The following is a 16,453-nucleotide window of genomic DNA, read 5'->3' as shown; positions in this document are numbered from 1 at the left end:
CTGTTTTAATTCCTCTCCTGTTTCTCATGTGACGACAAAAGTGAAGAAATGCCAGATTCCCCAAAATTTAGCAACTCCATTTACAACAAAAACTAAAAGTATTTACTAAAAGTAAATTCAATTAAATAAACATCTAGGTTATTTGAAATAGCTTTGTTTTTAATTTTAATATGCTAAGAAAATAAAAAGATCAACAAACAAGTTTAACCACACTAAAAAGCAAAGAAATTCACATTAAACAATTTTTTTCTCATTCAACTGGTAAAATAACAATACACACTGTTGGCAACAGTACAACAACACATATACTATTATAAATAGAACCTTTCTGGAGAACAACTGGGCAATAAGTACCCAAAGCCTTAAAAAACATTCCCTATTTCTATGACTTACCATTTCCTCTCCTAGTAATTTATCCTATGGAAGAAGTAAAAAGATCTGTATAAAGATGTTCACAGAAGAGCTAGTCAAACTATCAAGAGCGAGAAATTTAAATAATAAATACGCTGTTTCACAAAACAAAAAAAAAGCACAGGTCACAATCCACTAAACTGGTGGGTAAAGTAATACGCTATGACCTCCAGTTTGAAAAGCACTGCTCTAAATTATGCTGGCTCTCCAGTCAAAGGTTTCTTGATGGTGAAAGTGAGTCTTACTTGATTTATACTGGGAGAAAAGTTATGCCAGGTAATGGAGATGATAGGCCTAACAGCATGGAAATGGAAAAAAAAAAAAAGAAAGAAAGAAAGAAAAACACACCTTCGCTGTTTGGGGGACACTAACGGATTCTTTGGCTGAACTGGAACACGCATTTCATTGGGGTGTGAGGTGCTGAGAGGTCAGAAAGTCTATTGCCAAACCATAATGAATTCTGAAAGTTAAGAGATACTCTGTACAATAGAGAGTCAGTAGAACTTCTGAGTGTAATTTGATAAAAATTGTTTTAGTAAGATTAATTTTTAAGTCTCTAAATGATGAGGGAGCAGAAGGCTAGCTGAAGACAGAGCATAAGCCTACACCCTGCAACCTCCCCCACCCCCTCACTCCTGGGTGGGCTACGTGATGTTCCTCTAGGAAGTTCTCAACTATCTTCATGTTAATGCCCTGCTAGCGGGAAAAACCACCTTAACTTGACAATGTCTTCTTTAACATATGAAAATCCTTTTGAAACCTCCCTTTTTCCTTACCTCCCCCAGCCCCAGAGTATATAATCAGCCACCCCTCGCAACCCGGGGCAGCAGCTCTTTCTGCCCACGGGTCCTGTCCGCGGGGCTTTAATAAACCACCATTTTGCACCAAAGACGCCTCAAGAATTCTTTCTTGGTCGTCAACTCCGGACTCCACCCCACTGAACCTCACCTCACTGATATCCCACAACATCATAAAGAATAAACCAGAGAGAAAAGAGTAAGATAGGTATTTACAATAGTTTAGGAATTACACTGGCTTCAGCTAACTTACCAGCAGTAAGAAAAAAATTATCAGAACTTAGTAATGGCTGAGGTGTCTAACTTGGACAAGAGGGAGAAAGCAACAGCATTAATAAAGAAATAAATCAGGGGCACCTGGGGCTCAGTTGTAAGCATCTGCCTTGGGCTCAGGTCATGATCCCGGAGTCCTGTCCTGCGATCAAGCCCTGCCCCCTGCTCTGTGGAGAGTCTGCTTCTCCCTCTGCCCCTCACTCCACTCATGCTTTCAATCTCTTGCTCTCTCTCTCTCAAATAAATAAAATATTTTTAAAAATTAATAAATCAACATAGAAAGTTCTTCCCATAGTCAATGGCTTCTTTCTTTTTGCTTTAAATATAACATTTTCTTGGGGGCAAAACAGAACTCCCTCAACAGACTCGGCTGCCACCTCTCTTTAACAACACCAGGAATCTCAAAATGAATGGTCCTGTGTTTTCACCTAGTTTGAACCCTTCCCTCCCTTTTATTCTCCCACATTACATACTTTAAGGATCTGTTTGCATCTAATTCTATTGTTTTCTAAAACCACCTCCTTTTGAAGCTCTAAGATTTCATCACACCATAGCTACTACCCTGTGGTTCTCTTCCTGAGTTTCTGCTACTACCCTGTGGTTCTCTTCCTGAGTCTCTGAACACTCTCTTTTCCAACACTCTGCTTCCTCCTCATTCCCCTCTGTCCTGTGTTCTCTCCAAATCCTCTCTACTGGAAAGCCAACACCCACTCTCACTGTTTCAAGCGTATCTTCTGCACAAATAATTCTGTGCCCAAATTCTAGTCTGGCATCTGTTTCTTCCTTCTGCAGCATAATCTAATCTGTTACGCGGTGACACATAAAAGCCTTAAACGAATCTAAACTCTCATACCACTCAAATGCAAAACTGAAATATCAATATAAATGTTTTATATAGTTTTATATAATGTTTTATATAGTTTTATAGAAGAAAAATACTATGAAGTATTTTTCTTCAGCCTCAAGCAGGTGATGAACAATGGCTCCAATTACAAAACCTCATGTTTGTAAGACAGCAAAGGAAGTACATTAAAACTGCTGTATTTTTCAGAATTACTTACTCTTGGATACGGAAGGCCACTGGTAGTATTGAAAGCTGGTAAAAGTTTGTAACCCAACTGCTTTGCCATTTGGAGAAGTTCATCATTGTACCACTGCATGTACTCTCCTTTTTCTTTCAGCATGATTGCCAATGAGTGTCCACCCAAAAGACCCCTACAATCACAGAGATGAAACATTATCCACTTCTTACAGATACTTAAACACTATCTAAAAAGATGTGGGTATCTTGTTACCAACAATTTAGCACACATAAGGAAAGATCTTAGAAGAACTTTTTTTTTTTTTAACCTAACTCTGGCTACTCATTTTATAGCAAAACACAGACAGTAAAAAAAGTTTTAGATGTTCTATCTGCTGTAAAGTGTTCAGCATTCTGAAACACCTTAAAATTTCTTAAAGAGCCTTAAAAAAAAAAAGAGTATCTTAGAAATCACTTAAACAAACCTGACATTTGATTCTAACAACTTTTAAATTAATGATATCATCATGCAATCTTTAACTCTTACAGTATAAATTAAATAAACCTCTTCAACTCTGTATTAAATATAATAGATTAAGAAACTCTGTGAAGGGGCGCCTGGGTGGCACAGCCGTTAAGCGTCTGCCTTCAGCTCAGGGCGTGACCCCGGTGTTCTGGGATCGAGCCCCACATCAGGCTCCTCTGCTATGAGCCTGCTTCTTCCTCTCCCACTCCTCCTGCTTGTGTTCCCTCTCTCGCTGGCTGTCTCTATCTCTGTCGAATAAATAAATAAAATCTTTAAAAAAAAAAAAAAAAAAAAGAAACTCTGTGAAAAGCTACAATAAATATTGCCTGAACTGAAAAAGATTCACTTTACCTGTCTGACAAAAGGAAATGTGTTACAACAACATAAAACCATTAAATATAAAAATTTAATAATGTTGAAACTTGAATTAATAAATCCTGTAATTCAGTATTTTTAAATGTTCTGATAGCACTTCAAAATGTTTAGTTGAGAGGTAGTATTATACATGTAATTTCATTTGGCCTGCTGGCTAAGATTAGCAAACTATGTAAACTAGAGGAAAAACCTGAGATATGGCTAATATGCGAATGTTCAACCTCTAATCCTTTTTTAACAACACACAGAGATTACCTTTGATTTGAGTGTGCAACTATTTCCACAGTCAGCTGCTGTCTGTGCCTGATACAATGCAAGGTCATCCCACAGCCTCCGTTTCATAATACCCCAACTTTTATCTTTTAAACGTAAGAAATATCTTGCTTTATTACCATCAAGAAATAAACAGTATACCCTAGGCTTTTCTGTTATTAAAATTATAGCTTCAGTGTCTTACATACTCACCCAAGAACTCTGATGTTTGTTTCAAAGACTGATACAACTACATCATTATCTAAATTAACATCTCTTAAAACTTTTCTCACCGCATCTTCAAATTCTTTAGTTTTATTTAATACCTAGGAGAAGAAAATTATGAAAATAAAGTTCTTTTCTACCAAGTCAAAGAGAAATAGTGTTAGAATGAACTCCTAAAAGCAAGTTAATACATTAAAACTCTAAAAAGTGACACATACAAAATGTTTCCCGTAAGCCAATGACAAAAACGTGGTATCTAAAATCCCCCAAAAGTAAATGCCTACATTATAAGGAATCTTTATATATTTCTTTTTTAGATATAAGGAAATCATTGAGACTTTAAAAAACAATCATCATCAGAACTGTTAACTGGTTTCTTAACATATAACCCACGACCCAGAGAGCTACATGAGATGAGCTCTAACAGGATTTGGTTTCCAAGTCAAAACAACACAAAAATCATCCTATTCACCAACCATCATTTTAAAGGTTGCTCACTCTCAAAAGAGAGCACATCCTTCAGAGAATGACTGATCCTAAACCACACACCACCTGCCATCTTCACCCGTGGCCGCCAAGACCCCTAACCGAGGAGGATTATAATGTTGTAATCAAGAGCAAGCTCGTTTTGAACTCTAGTTCTTTCATTCACTACCTGTGTAATCTCGGTCAAGTGACTTCCATCTCTGAGCCTCTTCTCTCATTAATAAAAAAAGAAGTATCTACTCTTATAGGTTTGTGTTCTTAAATGAGGTAATATATATAAAGTATTTTCAGTAGAGTGCCTGACTTAATAAGTGCTTAATATCATTACTATTATTGATGAGGAATAGAAGGCAAGCTGAGGACAAAGCAGAAACTGACACCACCACCCCACCCCCGCCATGGGATGTATGTGACATTCCTCAGGCCCTCCTGGCTGCCCTAAAGGACAAAGAAATAGTTAACCTATAGATACCACAATCCTGCAAGACTTAAGTCTCCCTCAGTTTTACAAATGTCTTTAGCAGTTTACAAGAACGAAGCATTTCTATCAATAACCTAGCTTCCGGAAGGGAATGTAGAGACAATTAAATGCCCTTATAATCTGCAGCCTCCAGGAAGTGCCCAACTATCTTCATGTTAATGCCTTACTAGAGCGGTAAACAACCTTGACTTGACAATGGCAAGGCCTCTGGTATCTTGTGAGTCTTCTTTAACATGTGAAAGTATTTCCTCAACCTCCCTTTTTTCTTACCTCCCCCAACCCCATGGTATATAATCAGCCACCCCTCACAACCCTGGTGCAGCAGCTCTTTCTGCCCACAGGTCCTGTCCCCATGCTTTAATAAACCACCAATTTTGCACCAAAGATGCCTCAAGAATTCTTTCTTGGTCGTCGGCTCCGGACTCCACCCCACTGAACCTCACCTGTATTCCGTAACATCATCATCATTATTATTATTATTATTATTACCATGAGGGTCTAGAATCCTGACTAGGTTAAGAATTCTGTGGATTCTTGAGATCAGTTTCATGAAGGAGCCAATGCATTACATAGTTGCTTTGATTTTTCAGTCAAAATCAATGCTGTGTCAGAGAGCTCTCCTGCTCAACTACTGACCCCCAGATTTAAAACCAGAAATAGACAAGATCATTTGACTCACGCTCTAGCTACAACCCATTGTGCTTATTGCTTATCACACTTTCGTGAGTCACTGACAACACATTTTGCAGTGACCCAAACATTCCAACTGCCAGACCAGAAAAGCCCTGATATCAATGGAATGCCTAGAAGACCACACCCTACATGTTCCCTTCCCTGCCCACCATCATGTGCTGAACACCAACCGAGCCCCCCTGCCCATGATCACGTGCTCTCTGCCTGCTCTCTTGCATGTACCCCCACCCCCCAACCTCTCCTAATAAAACTCGAGGTGTCCACCTTATCTGCGGAGAGGTCGGTTGTTAAGGCCTGTGCCTGCCAGCTCCTCTAGCTGCCAGCACCCGAAATAAATCTGTCCCCTTCTCTTTTCCAAACCTTCCTCTCTTGAGTTATTGGCTTTTCTTGCCCCAAGTTTATCTGAGTCTGTTCAACAACAGTGTTGGCACACCCAGCCAGGAGCTATGCTTCCGATTTGTCCAGCTCCCTCAGCATTCCCCAGGAGGGAGCAGCTGGCTGAGGCAGGGTGCCAGGCCCTACCTGTTCATTTCCTGAGTTAGTGGTTGTGATAGACTCTTTCAGTAACTGCTACACAATTACATGTTATTTAGACACCAGATCCATTAAAAATAGTTCTCCTTTACTTGATTGTTTAATCTTTTTGTTTGATAATATTTTATAGTGCTTTTTCACTTGATTTCTCTCATTAAAAATTCTAATTTAAGTATAAAACATTCCATAAGAATATCTGACTAAAATTCAAGTAAAAGTAAAATTTAGGCTAAGTCCTGAGTAAAATATACTATCAAGCCTGCCTTTAAACTGACTGCTTTTCCTTGTCAATCTCTAAATCCATGTAAATTCTGCAAGCAACAAGTGCAGATGCATAGAGCCCTGAATCACTTTTAGAATGAAACATAACTGTGCTACTCCCCACTCACCCACACATACACTTGTAAGTATCATTTTGTTAATCTTATTCTTCTTCCTAGGTCTACCTCCTGAGAATTACTCCCAACAATTATACCAATGTTATTTGTTTCAAAGAAGAATAGAAGTGGAAAGAGTTCTCTTTGTCCATAATTAGTTAGAAAATTCATTCCAACTGCTCTATTACTTAATGAGCTTTTTAAGTTCCTAGCTGATAACAAAGATGAATTCAGGTCTCCTCCTTTCCCTCATCATCTTTAATTTGTTTCAATATCTTTCTTTATACAGATCTCATGATAATGTAGAATATAAAGATAAATTTAAATTTAGTTCTTGGCTTCATTACATCAATAAAAACTAGATGGCTAGAATTAGGAACAGATTAAATTTAAAGATCTAACTATGATAATAGAAATCTACTTAACATATTATGGTAAAACCAAAACAAAAATAGAATTGTATGTACTGTCACACATATTATGTTCTATTAATATTTTCAAATAAATAAATCACAAAACAAAAAATAATCACAAAGTAAAGGCGAAGTATATTAGAAATATTAATAAGTGTATTAATAAAATGTACCAAAACAATTCCTTTTAAATGTAGGGGAAAAATTTCTAAACTAATTCTTTTGTTTAAATTGAAAAGAAATTGTTTAAAATAATAATAAAAATTCAAAGTGAATTTTTATGTTTCAAAGTTCACGATGATATGTAATAAGTTACTTAGGTTATTCCTACTTGAAGAGACTAAAATTTAAAGAGTTTATGAAGTATCATTTTTTAAATGTAAGACTTTATCAATCTTTCTTAACTCTTCTTGAGGGTAACTTAAAAAATAGGAGTTACTTATCTGAATCTGAACCAAAGATCAATAAGAAATCATACCTTATAGTTAATAGGAAACTTAGATACCTTGTCTAGGCCCTTCTGAGGTGAAAACAGGAGCCCAGAGAAGTTAAATAAGTTGACCAAGGTCACACATATTAGTACTGTGTGATCACTTCTCATTTCTACCTGCCACAAGGAGCCAGAACTCAAGTTTACCACACATTATGGAGAGTATGGTCTGCTAACCAGCAAGAGCAGCACCACCAAGTGGCAGCTTATTAGAAACGCAGAATCCTGGACCCTACCTTCAGTCTATTGGATCAGAATCTACATTTTAGCCAGATCCCTAGGTGACTTGTAGTACACTGAAGTTTAAAAAGCACTGCATCATTATACAGTAGTTCTCAAAAGTTAGCACACATCAGAATCATCTGGAAGCTGCAAAAAACAGACTGCTGGGCCTCACTCCCAGACTGCCTGATTTAGTATGTCTGGGATGAGGTTCTAGAATTTTGCATTTCTAACAAGTTGTCAGGTACTGCTGCTGCTGCTGGTCCTGGGATCATATTTTGCGAAACAATGCCAAAGTACATAATTGGTATAACCTGAAGGATAGAAGCTTTGTAATAATTAATGGCTACTCAATTAGAAGCCAACAGATTTCTAAATTTAGCAAAGTTACACGGCCTGAAACTACCTTTTTTCTTTCATTTCTGATAAGATTTTTTAAAGCATATGATATCTGAGATCCATGTTCAAGAAAATCAACTTACAGAGAGATGATGGGGAATTTGCTATATGGAAGGATAAAGCCAAGCTGACAGAATGAGAAACAGAGAAGTTCACCTGTGGTCTTTCCTAACACACAGCTACTGCTCCTCACTTCCTCCTCCATGTCAAGGTAGACCTGAGAGTATAACCCAGCTACAGTTACAAGTACACCACTTAGCTTCTCCCAGGGTGGCAATTTGTGCCTCCCAGGATATTCTGTTTACCTCTGTCTTTTATTTATAGAGGAAGCCCTATTATAACAGAACACGTAGGACCACTAAACCAAAAATAAGGCATACAAATATTCTCTTATTCTCATAGTCATGATAATATAGTTCCCACATTCCTTTAATCTCTGAAAAACAGTCACAACTTTTGAAACCCTGACCCAACTGTAAAAGTTGTAAACAACTGCAGTCTTCAGAACAAAAAGGTCTTCTCAACCAAGGCTGCATTTTATAAACAAAGAGAAGCTTTAGAGGCATAATTAATAATGCCCAGCCCCACTCCAGAATAATTATATCAGAGTAACTTGGGAGAAGGGGATAGTTTATAAAACTTCCCAGGCAATCCTCCTAAGGTGCTGGTACAGAAGGAAGGAGGGAAGAGAAGGGAAGGGAAAAGGAGGCCAAGGGAACAGGAAAAGAAAGGAAAAGAAAAAGAAAATGCCCAGTGAAAAAAGATGTAGAAACAATATTGGGAAGAAAAGCTTGGTTCTGAGAAATTCCTGCTCCCCAAAGATTTTTTTGTTTTGTTTTTTAAAATATTAATCAGTCCTCCAGACATTTACTCAAAGTTGAGAATTAGGTCTTAAGGAAAATCCTGAAACAAGCCTACTTTTTATTGTAAGTGACCTCAAAGTAGAAAATTAGACACTGTATTTAGAAATAATGACATCTGGAACCCAATCTTTTTCCTTTAGCATTACAAACCATCCCCAACCAGAATTAATTAAAATGATTGTGTATCCTATGAGATAGAAAAGGATTGCCATGAAGTGATCACTTGGCGCTAAAAATCACCGGTGGGAAAAAATTTTTTTAATGAACATAAGAATTCTAGTTTAACAATTTCAGTATCATTGTGGCATACCATTCTGGAACAAGAATATCCGTAGTATTTTCTGGAATTAATTTCTTCCAATAGCTTCAACCTCCTTGTATAATGGGGAAACAACCTTCCTGATTAAAAGTGCCATCACATAAGCTAACACACCTATAAATTATTTCAATATTTCCATGATTTCTGCACACTTTCACTTGATATTCATATAACATAATCAACTCAATAGTGTGAAAGAGCTATTTAGAAGCAAAGCTCAGAACACCTTAAATTCTGAAAACTTCTACTTCAGACTTACATAATGATTATATTCATAATATTCTGAGTGTGCAAATTATGAAATTTATAAAAGAAGTAAATTCGAGAGGAATCAAACCTACCACAAGAGTGTCCAAAGAATCAATCAGTGTCAGGGAAAATCTAAGAAACAAGTATAATGAGATACAAGCCATTAGAATTCTGAATATTTTATCCATGATTGTATAAGCAGATGTATCTAAGCCTTATTAACTGGAGTTTCTATTAGCTAGTACTTTCATGCATCTATAATACAATGTAACCTATAAAGCACTGAAAGGACCTGAAAAGGCTTAACATTACATTTAATACTTAGTGTACCTACATATCTTTCAAAATGAATAGAAATATTAACTCTTTTTTAAAGCAAATAAAAATTTTAAACCATCAACGTGCCTGGGTGGCTCAGTCAGCTCAGGTCATGATGCCAGGATCCTAGGATCAAGCCCTACACTAGGCTTCCTATTCAGCAGGGAGTCTGCTTCTCCCTCTCCCTCTGCCCCCTCACCCCCTGCTTGTACTCTCTCTCTAATAAATAAAATCTTTAAAAAATAAAAATAAAAAACAAATATTAAACTATCAACACTTTATAATGTGTCAATGACTTTATATACATTTCAAAAGTTATACTCATCTTAGCAATTTAACTTTTCACTGATCTAGGAGGAAAACTGACTTTTTATAAAAGATAACATAAGAAAATAAAAGAGTTTAATGTTAATACTTAAAGCAGTCCTTGAAATTTAACCAATCCCCAGAAATACAACTGTAAGCTGCAACGACTTCGGAACCCTGAGATGCCACACCATCCACGTGTTAATACTCACTTTCCCAAGGCATCATCAACATCACCCCGACTTGGCTCCTGGCCTCTAACACGACCTCTACAGGTTAAAGGCATGAGTTCATCAGCTGGGTAAGCATGTTCCTGCAAGGAAAACTATAGTGAGTCACTGAGGAAAATAAAAGAAAGCAAACATCAATAGAGGACACAACCTTCTTGCAGATATTTTTTTAAAAAGTAAGATAAAAGTTGGTCAGAAGTTCTATTCTTAGTCTATGGGATCTTCTTTTAACAATTTAGTTATAAATATAAACATGCTTAAGAAAAAAAAATACTAAAAAATAGTTATTTAAAAATCTGATAATCTGTTTCAGCTCCACCAAATCTCATTCCTTAAAGTAACTACTGTGAAGATTGGCATTTATGCTTCCAAATTTATCCATACATTAAAATACAGGCACATACATAATTTACATTTTATCTACAAACAGGTGCTCATGCCATATGCACACATTGCTCTAAAATTTGTTTACTTAAGTCACAGTGGGGTTTTTCCATGCTAGAATTTTATAAATGTATTTTTTAACTACAAAGTGATCATTTAATATTAGCTAATATGTTCTAAGCACTGAGTACTTATGTTCTAAGCACTGTTCTATACAGTTTTCATTAAATTATCACACCTCTGAAACAGATTCAATCATCTATTTTACAGATGAGAAAACTGAGGCCAGAGAAGTAAGGTCACAGAATTAAGCCCAGACATGCAACTAGGAAATGATGAATCCAGAATTTAAGCCTGGCAAGCTGACTCTAGAGCCCATGATCCTTCATGGTACCTGTTCCTCACAGTATTTCAAAGTATGGATACACTAAAATTTATTTATTCCTCTACTGAGAAACATGTAGATTGAACTCAATTTTTCACTCTATAAACAATGCTACAACGAACACCTATATGCATATATCTTTAACACATACGCTTATATTTCTATAAATTAAATCCCTAGAAATAGACCCAATGGGTCGAAGGTATGGCTATTTAATTTCTGATAGCCATCAAACTGAGGACACTAACTTACCTCCCTACCATACTCTAACAGAGGAGATGACCAATGATTTATATTTTGCCAATCTTCTGAATAAAAAATGGCATCTCAGGTTTTATTATTAATGAGGATAAACATCTTTTTGTATTAATCATTGCTTTTTTTTTTGAAATGTCTGTTTATATGTTTTGTCCATTTTCTATTGTCTTATTGGGCAAGACACTATACATTATGTTATATATAGTAAATGTATTTCTCCTGTCTTTTGTTTATCTTTTAACTTTGTTTTGGTGCTTTTTACTTTAAGCTTTAAATATGTAGTTAAGCCTATCAGTCTAATAAAAAATATTATTATAAAAAAATAATAAATAAATACGTAGTTAAGCCTATCAGTCTCTTCCTTATAGTTTCTAGATTTCAGGCATGGTTAAGAAGGCTATCTTGAGCCTCTGAAAATAGCACTGCTATGGTTTTTTATGTCTAGAGATTCACTCCCTCTGGAATCTAATTTTCTTTATGATGTAAAATAGGGATGTAACTGTGTTTGCCCCTCAAAACGGCCAATTTTCTAAATGCCACTTTTTATTTTATTTATTTATTTTTTTTATTTCACCAGTGGAAATTTTATTTTTTATTTTATTTTTTTTTTATTAATAATGATTTTTTATTATATTATGTTAGTCACCATACAGTACATCCCCGGTTTTCGATGTAAGGCTCGATGATTCATTAGTTGTGTATAACACCCAGTGCACCATGCAATATGTGCCCTCCTTACTACCCATCACCGGCCTATCCCATTCCCCCACCCCCCTCCCCTCTGTAGCCCTCAGTTTGCACTTTTTAAACCCATCCTCTCCCTAACTGCTTGAAATGCAGCTTTATTAGTTCAAAATTGTCTACGTTTCTGCAGCCTCAACTTTGTTCTACAGACCGATCTGCTTGACAGACTTAGCTCCTACTCCAACTGCCCTTGAGACCTATTTCCTGCTCCAAACCATTATCTTAATTGTTGTATCTTTGCACCATACCTTGCTGCTTCGTACAGCAACTTACTCCCCCCCAATTATTTTTCTTCAAGATTTTCTTAACTACTTTTTCAAATTTACCCCTCTGGATAACTTAAAATTTTCTTTAAAATTCCACTGAAATTTTAATTGGAAGAGCCTACTTTGGGGAGAATTGACTTCATTACCAACTTGAGTTTTCCCACCTTGGAATGCACTGTATCACAGCATTAATTCAGATCTTCTTTTATGAATTTGGTTTCCTTCTACAGGTCTCACAAATTTCTTAATAGTTATCAATAGAAATTTTATAGTTTGGGTTACTATTTTGTGTGGAATTTTCTTTTAAAGATTTATTTATTTGTGAGAGAGAGCGCACGTGCACACATGTTGGGGGAGGGGCAGAGGGAGAGGGGAAGCAGACTTCCTACTAAGCACAGAGCCCTCTGCCAGGCTCCTGCAGGGCTCAACCTCACCACCCTGAGATCATGACCTGAGTGAAACCAAGAGCTGGACGCTTAACTGACTGAGCCACCCAGGGTCCCCTGGAATTCTTTTTTTTTTTTTTTTTAAAGAATGACCATGACAGAGTATTTCTAATCCAGATAATAATGAAACACATGCAAAGATCTTCCCTCCTATTCATTACAAACACAGAGAAATGATTTATCAGTGTTAAATTATTTTAAAAACATAGCTGAGCTTAAGAACAAAAAAAAAAATTCTCAAGTACCAAGAGTGAATAATGGAGTACAGAAGATGAAGCTGCAGTGGCCACGACACGGGCATCAGAAGTAAAGACAGACTTCAGGGGAATTACATTAATGCCCAAAGGGTATGAGAGTTGATGCTACTGGTCTTGCATACATGGCCATAAGCCAGAGAAATAGGTTCCTTAAGTTGGATAGTTGGCTTCAGTGAAACTAGACTGGAACATCCCCACCTACTGGCTATAGGTCTTAACAGAAAAGGGCAGAAACAAGAAAGACCTGCTGAACTTTGTATTTTCTTCACTAGGGGAGAGTCCCTAAAAGAGTCCTCTAAATTAATTATATGATTATGAGAAACACTTAGAGATTAGAATCACTGTGCTTATATATTTCAACTTCAGACAATATTCACTGACTCCCTGTCAAGAGTAATAAGATTAATACACTCACATTGTCCCCCACTCCACTTAAGATTTTTATCAATTATGTTATTATAGACAGTCTTCACTCAGCCTGGTTTTGCTGTATACAAGTTTCTACAATCAAGTTAAATAAACCCTCAACAACACGTCTCAAATTTCAGTTACTACTGCGTGTTAACTGCAAGTAAGTACATAAAATACAAACTTCTGTGCCAGTTCTTCAATCCAGAAGTCACTACATAAATAACCGACAGCTCATCATGATCAGTGATCAATCACATCACTTCTTTCAAAGTCTGTCAGTGGTTTGATCACCGTGTGTCTAATTTTTAGTTCATACACAACAAGCGTGTGGTTGTCTCCTTGTCAGCCAGTGATAACCACACATGACAGTGTGACAATTTACAAGGATGGATAATCAAAACAGGAAATTAGCCAACAAGGATGAAAGTTCAGCGAAGAAATGAAAAATGAGGACACTGAAAGTGCAATTCGAACCGAACATAAACAGCCTATAGGACAGGTGGCAGGGACTGCTGCTAACACTGACCCTCGGGAGACTGCAGACGTGCAGCTATACGAACTGAATGAGGGCCTAATTATCCACACAGATGAAGAAAGAGGTTGCGACGTAAAGGGTGAAGATGTCACAAAGGAAATGATACCTGCAAAACACTTCCCATTAAAGGAATTCCCTGAAGTATCTCAGGATACAGAGGGAAAAGGGTACAATTTTTTCAGCTGATCCAAACTTTGAAAGGAAGAGGACAATTCGTCAATGCTTAGAAAAGACGCACGCTGCTGTCTTAGGTCACACAATGAGATGAAGGCAAGGGAGGCAAAACTCTTTGATCTTAATGAATTTTTGCAAAGAAGTAACACTTTGATTTTCAAAGACTCTAATATTTTGAATATTAGTTTTGCTATTTTAAAATCTTCTGTGTACATTTATAACCATCGGGAAGAGAATTTTTAAGGTTTTGACAAAGATTTTAAAAAGTCTGTAACATTTGTATTCTGGTCTGTAACCCTAGTTCCCACAGTTGCTAGTATTAGAATTTTACTCAAGTAGAGTTGACACACACCATTTTTCTAATGGCTTCTCCATTCCTGACTTTTTATTTTGATTCAGCTGTTGGTTGCCTGGACTTGTCCTCAGATACGTTTTTGTTTCTTGGTTTTAAAAGAGTGTCATCAGTATTGTTATTTCTCTGGTATCCCTGGGTTAGATGTCTCTTGTCTTACACTTGAAAAATAAAATGAATGTTTATAAAATGCTTGAGACATACTTTCTTTCCTTCAGAAATTTGAGGATACTATCCCACAACCTCCTTGCATTCACTGAGTATCACTACCGCAAAGTTTCTAAGACTAGTCCGATCCTTCATACCTTGAATGACTTGTACCTCCTATACCTGTATATTCCTATGATTCTTAATTCTTGAAGTTCAGCAGAAATACTCCCAATTCCATGCCCAGCTCTATCCTACTGCCTCTCACTAAACTCAATTATCTATATGCCAAACCCACAGTACATTAGCAGCAGCAAAATAGAATAGAGGACAGGAACACTAACATGGTCAAACAGAAAAGAAAAGACCAAAAAATAGTAATAATAAAGTAGGCTAAAGAATACAGAAAGCACTGAAGACTGCAACCCTTCAGATATTTAAAAAGTTCAGTGCTCCACAATGATTCATTTCCTGAGGAAAGGATTCCAGACAACTGTTTGTGCTATAATTAGAATCCACATATGCAGCTACCAAATTCTGAATTGAACATACTATAATTTTAATATTACATACAATTTTTAGCATAAATTCCTAATAATTTTTTCATGTCTTAACATTTTAAGTTCCTAACTTCTTTTTCAGTGTTAATTCCAATAGAACTGTGATTTCCCAGAATGCATTCTATTTTTTATTGCTTAAGTTTCATATTTAACACATCTAAACAACGCTTAAAAGTAATTAAAAAAAAGTGATATTTTTTCAACTTGCTGATGTATTTTGAAACTTTGTAAGATATTGTTCAAATGTTAATTCTTTTTTTAAAGATTTTATTTATTTATTTGACAGAGAGACAGCGAGCGAGAGAGGAAACACAAGCAAGGGGAGTGGGAGAGGAAGAAGCAGGCTCCCAGCAGAGGAGCCGGATGCGGGGCTCGATCCCAGGACTCCAGGATCACGCCCTGAGCCGAAGGCAGACGCTTAAGGACTGAGCCACCCAGGCGCCCCTCAAATGTTAATTTGATTGTAAAGAGTTCCTTACTATCTAAACCACCACCGCTTAGAACACTTTATACTATTCCTAGGGCTTTGCAAAAACATACCCATGCACAAACACCTCTGTCTGAAATTAAATATGAAACTCAAACCCAAGGCTTATCTAGATAATAAAAATATTAATAGCGCTTACAAACAGAATCAAATAAGGGAGCTTCGAACAAGGTGTAAAAATGTTTTATGCTCTGCTACTTCAAGATTAAGGATAAAAACAAAACCACAGCTTTTTCTTTGGTTTAACCACAAAGTGAACTACAGTTGGTTTGCATAAATCCAGAGCAATGCCTACGTGGCAAATAAACAGCCATATTACACTTCAAATATCCTATCTGAGGTACAGTAATATTTTCTCTTCACAATGTATTGCCAGAACAAGGGATAAGTAATTCATATTGCTATGACTCAGAACTACAAAACACATTTAGTAATTATTACTGAGAAATAAAACTCAGGTGATAAAAAGAGTCCTATGCATATTAAGTAGAACATGTGCCTAGCTAAAAGCAAGAGCAAATGCATAAAACAAAACAGAGTAGACTCCTATTTCTGGTAGAAACTGACACTATGATTCTAAAATTTACACAGAAATGCAAATAACCAGGTCACCTGGGTGGCTCAGTAGGTTAAGCGTCTACCTTTGCCTCAGGTCATGATCTCAGGGTTCTGGAATGGAACCCCGTGTCAGGCTCCCTGCTCAGTGGAGAGTCTGCTTCTCCCTCTCCCCTCCCCCTCTTCCTATGCCCCTCCCCCGCACATATGCGCATGTGTGCACACCCCTCCC

General features: G+C 36.7%; 1 protein-coding gene across 1 annotated transcript in view; it reads right to left on the bottom strand.

Moving 5' to 3' along the window:
• The window catches only part of EDEM3 (ER degradation enhancing alpha-mannosidase like protein 3), a 67,156-nt gene that overhangs the window by 38,289 nt on the left and 12,414 nt on the right, over positions 1-16,453 (bottom strand). Inside the window, exons 3-6 of the mRNA XM_040636287.1 lie at positions 10,243-10,343; positions 9,499-9,538; positions 3,869-3,981; positions 2,543-2,696 (exon numbers count right to left, since the gene is read on the bottom strand). Of these exons, the coding sequence (XP_040492221.1) occupies positions 2,543-2,696; positions 3,869-3,981; positions 9,499-9,538; positions 10,243-10,343 (408 nt within the window). The remainder of the gene's footprint in view (positions 1-2,542; positions 2,697-3,868; positions 3,982-9,498; positions 9,539-10,242; positions 10,344-16,453) is intronic.

Source organism: Ursus maritimus, unplaced genomic scaffold (genome assembly GCF_017311325.1).
Source record: "Ursus maritimus isolate PB19 unplaced genomic scaffold, ASM1731132v1 scaffold_2, whole genome shotgun sequence".
Lineage (NCBI taxonomy): Eukaryota > Metazoa > Chordata > Mammalia > Carnivora > Ursidae > Ursus > Ursus maritimus.
The sequence above is the reverse complement of the archived record's forward strand: the minus strand, read 5'-3'. Positions and strand labels throughout refer to the sequence as shown.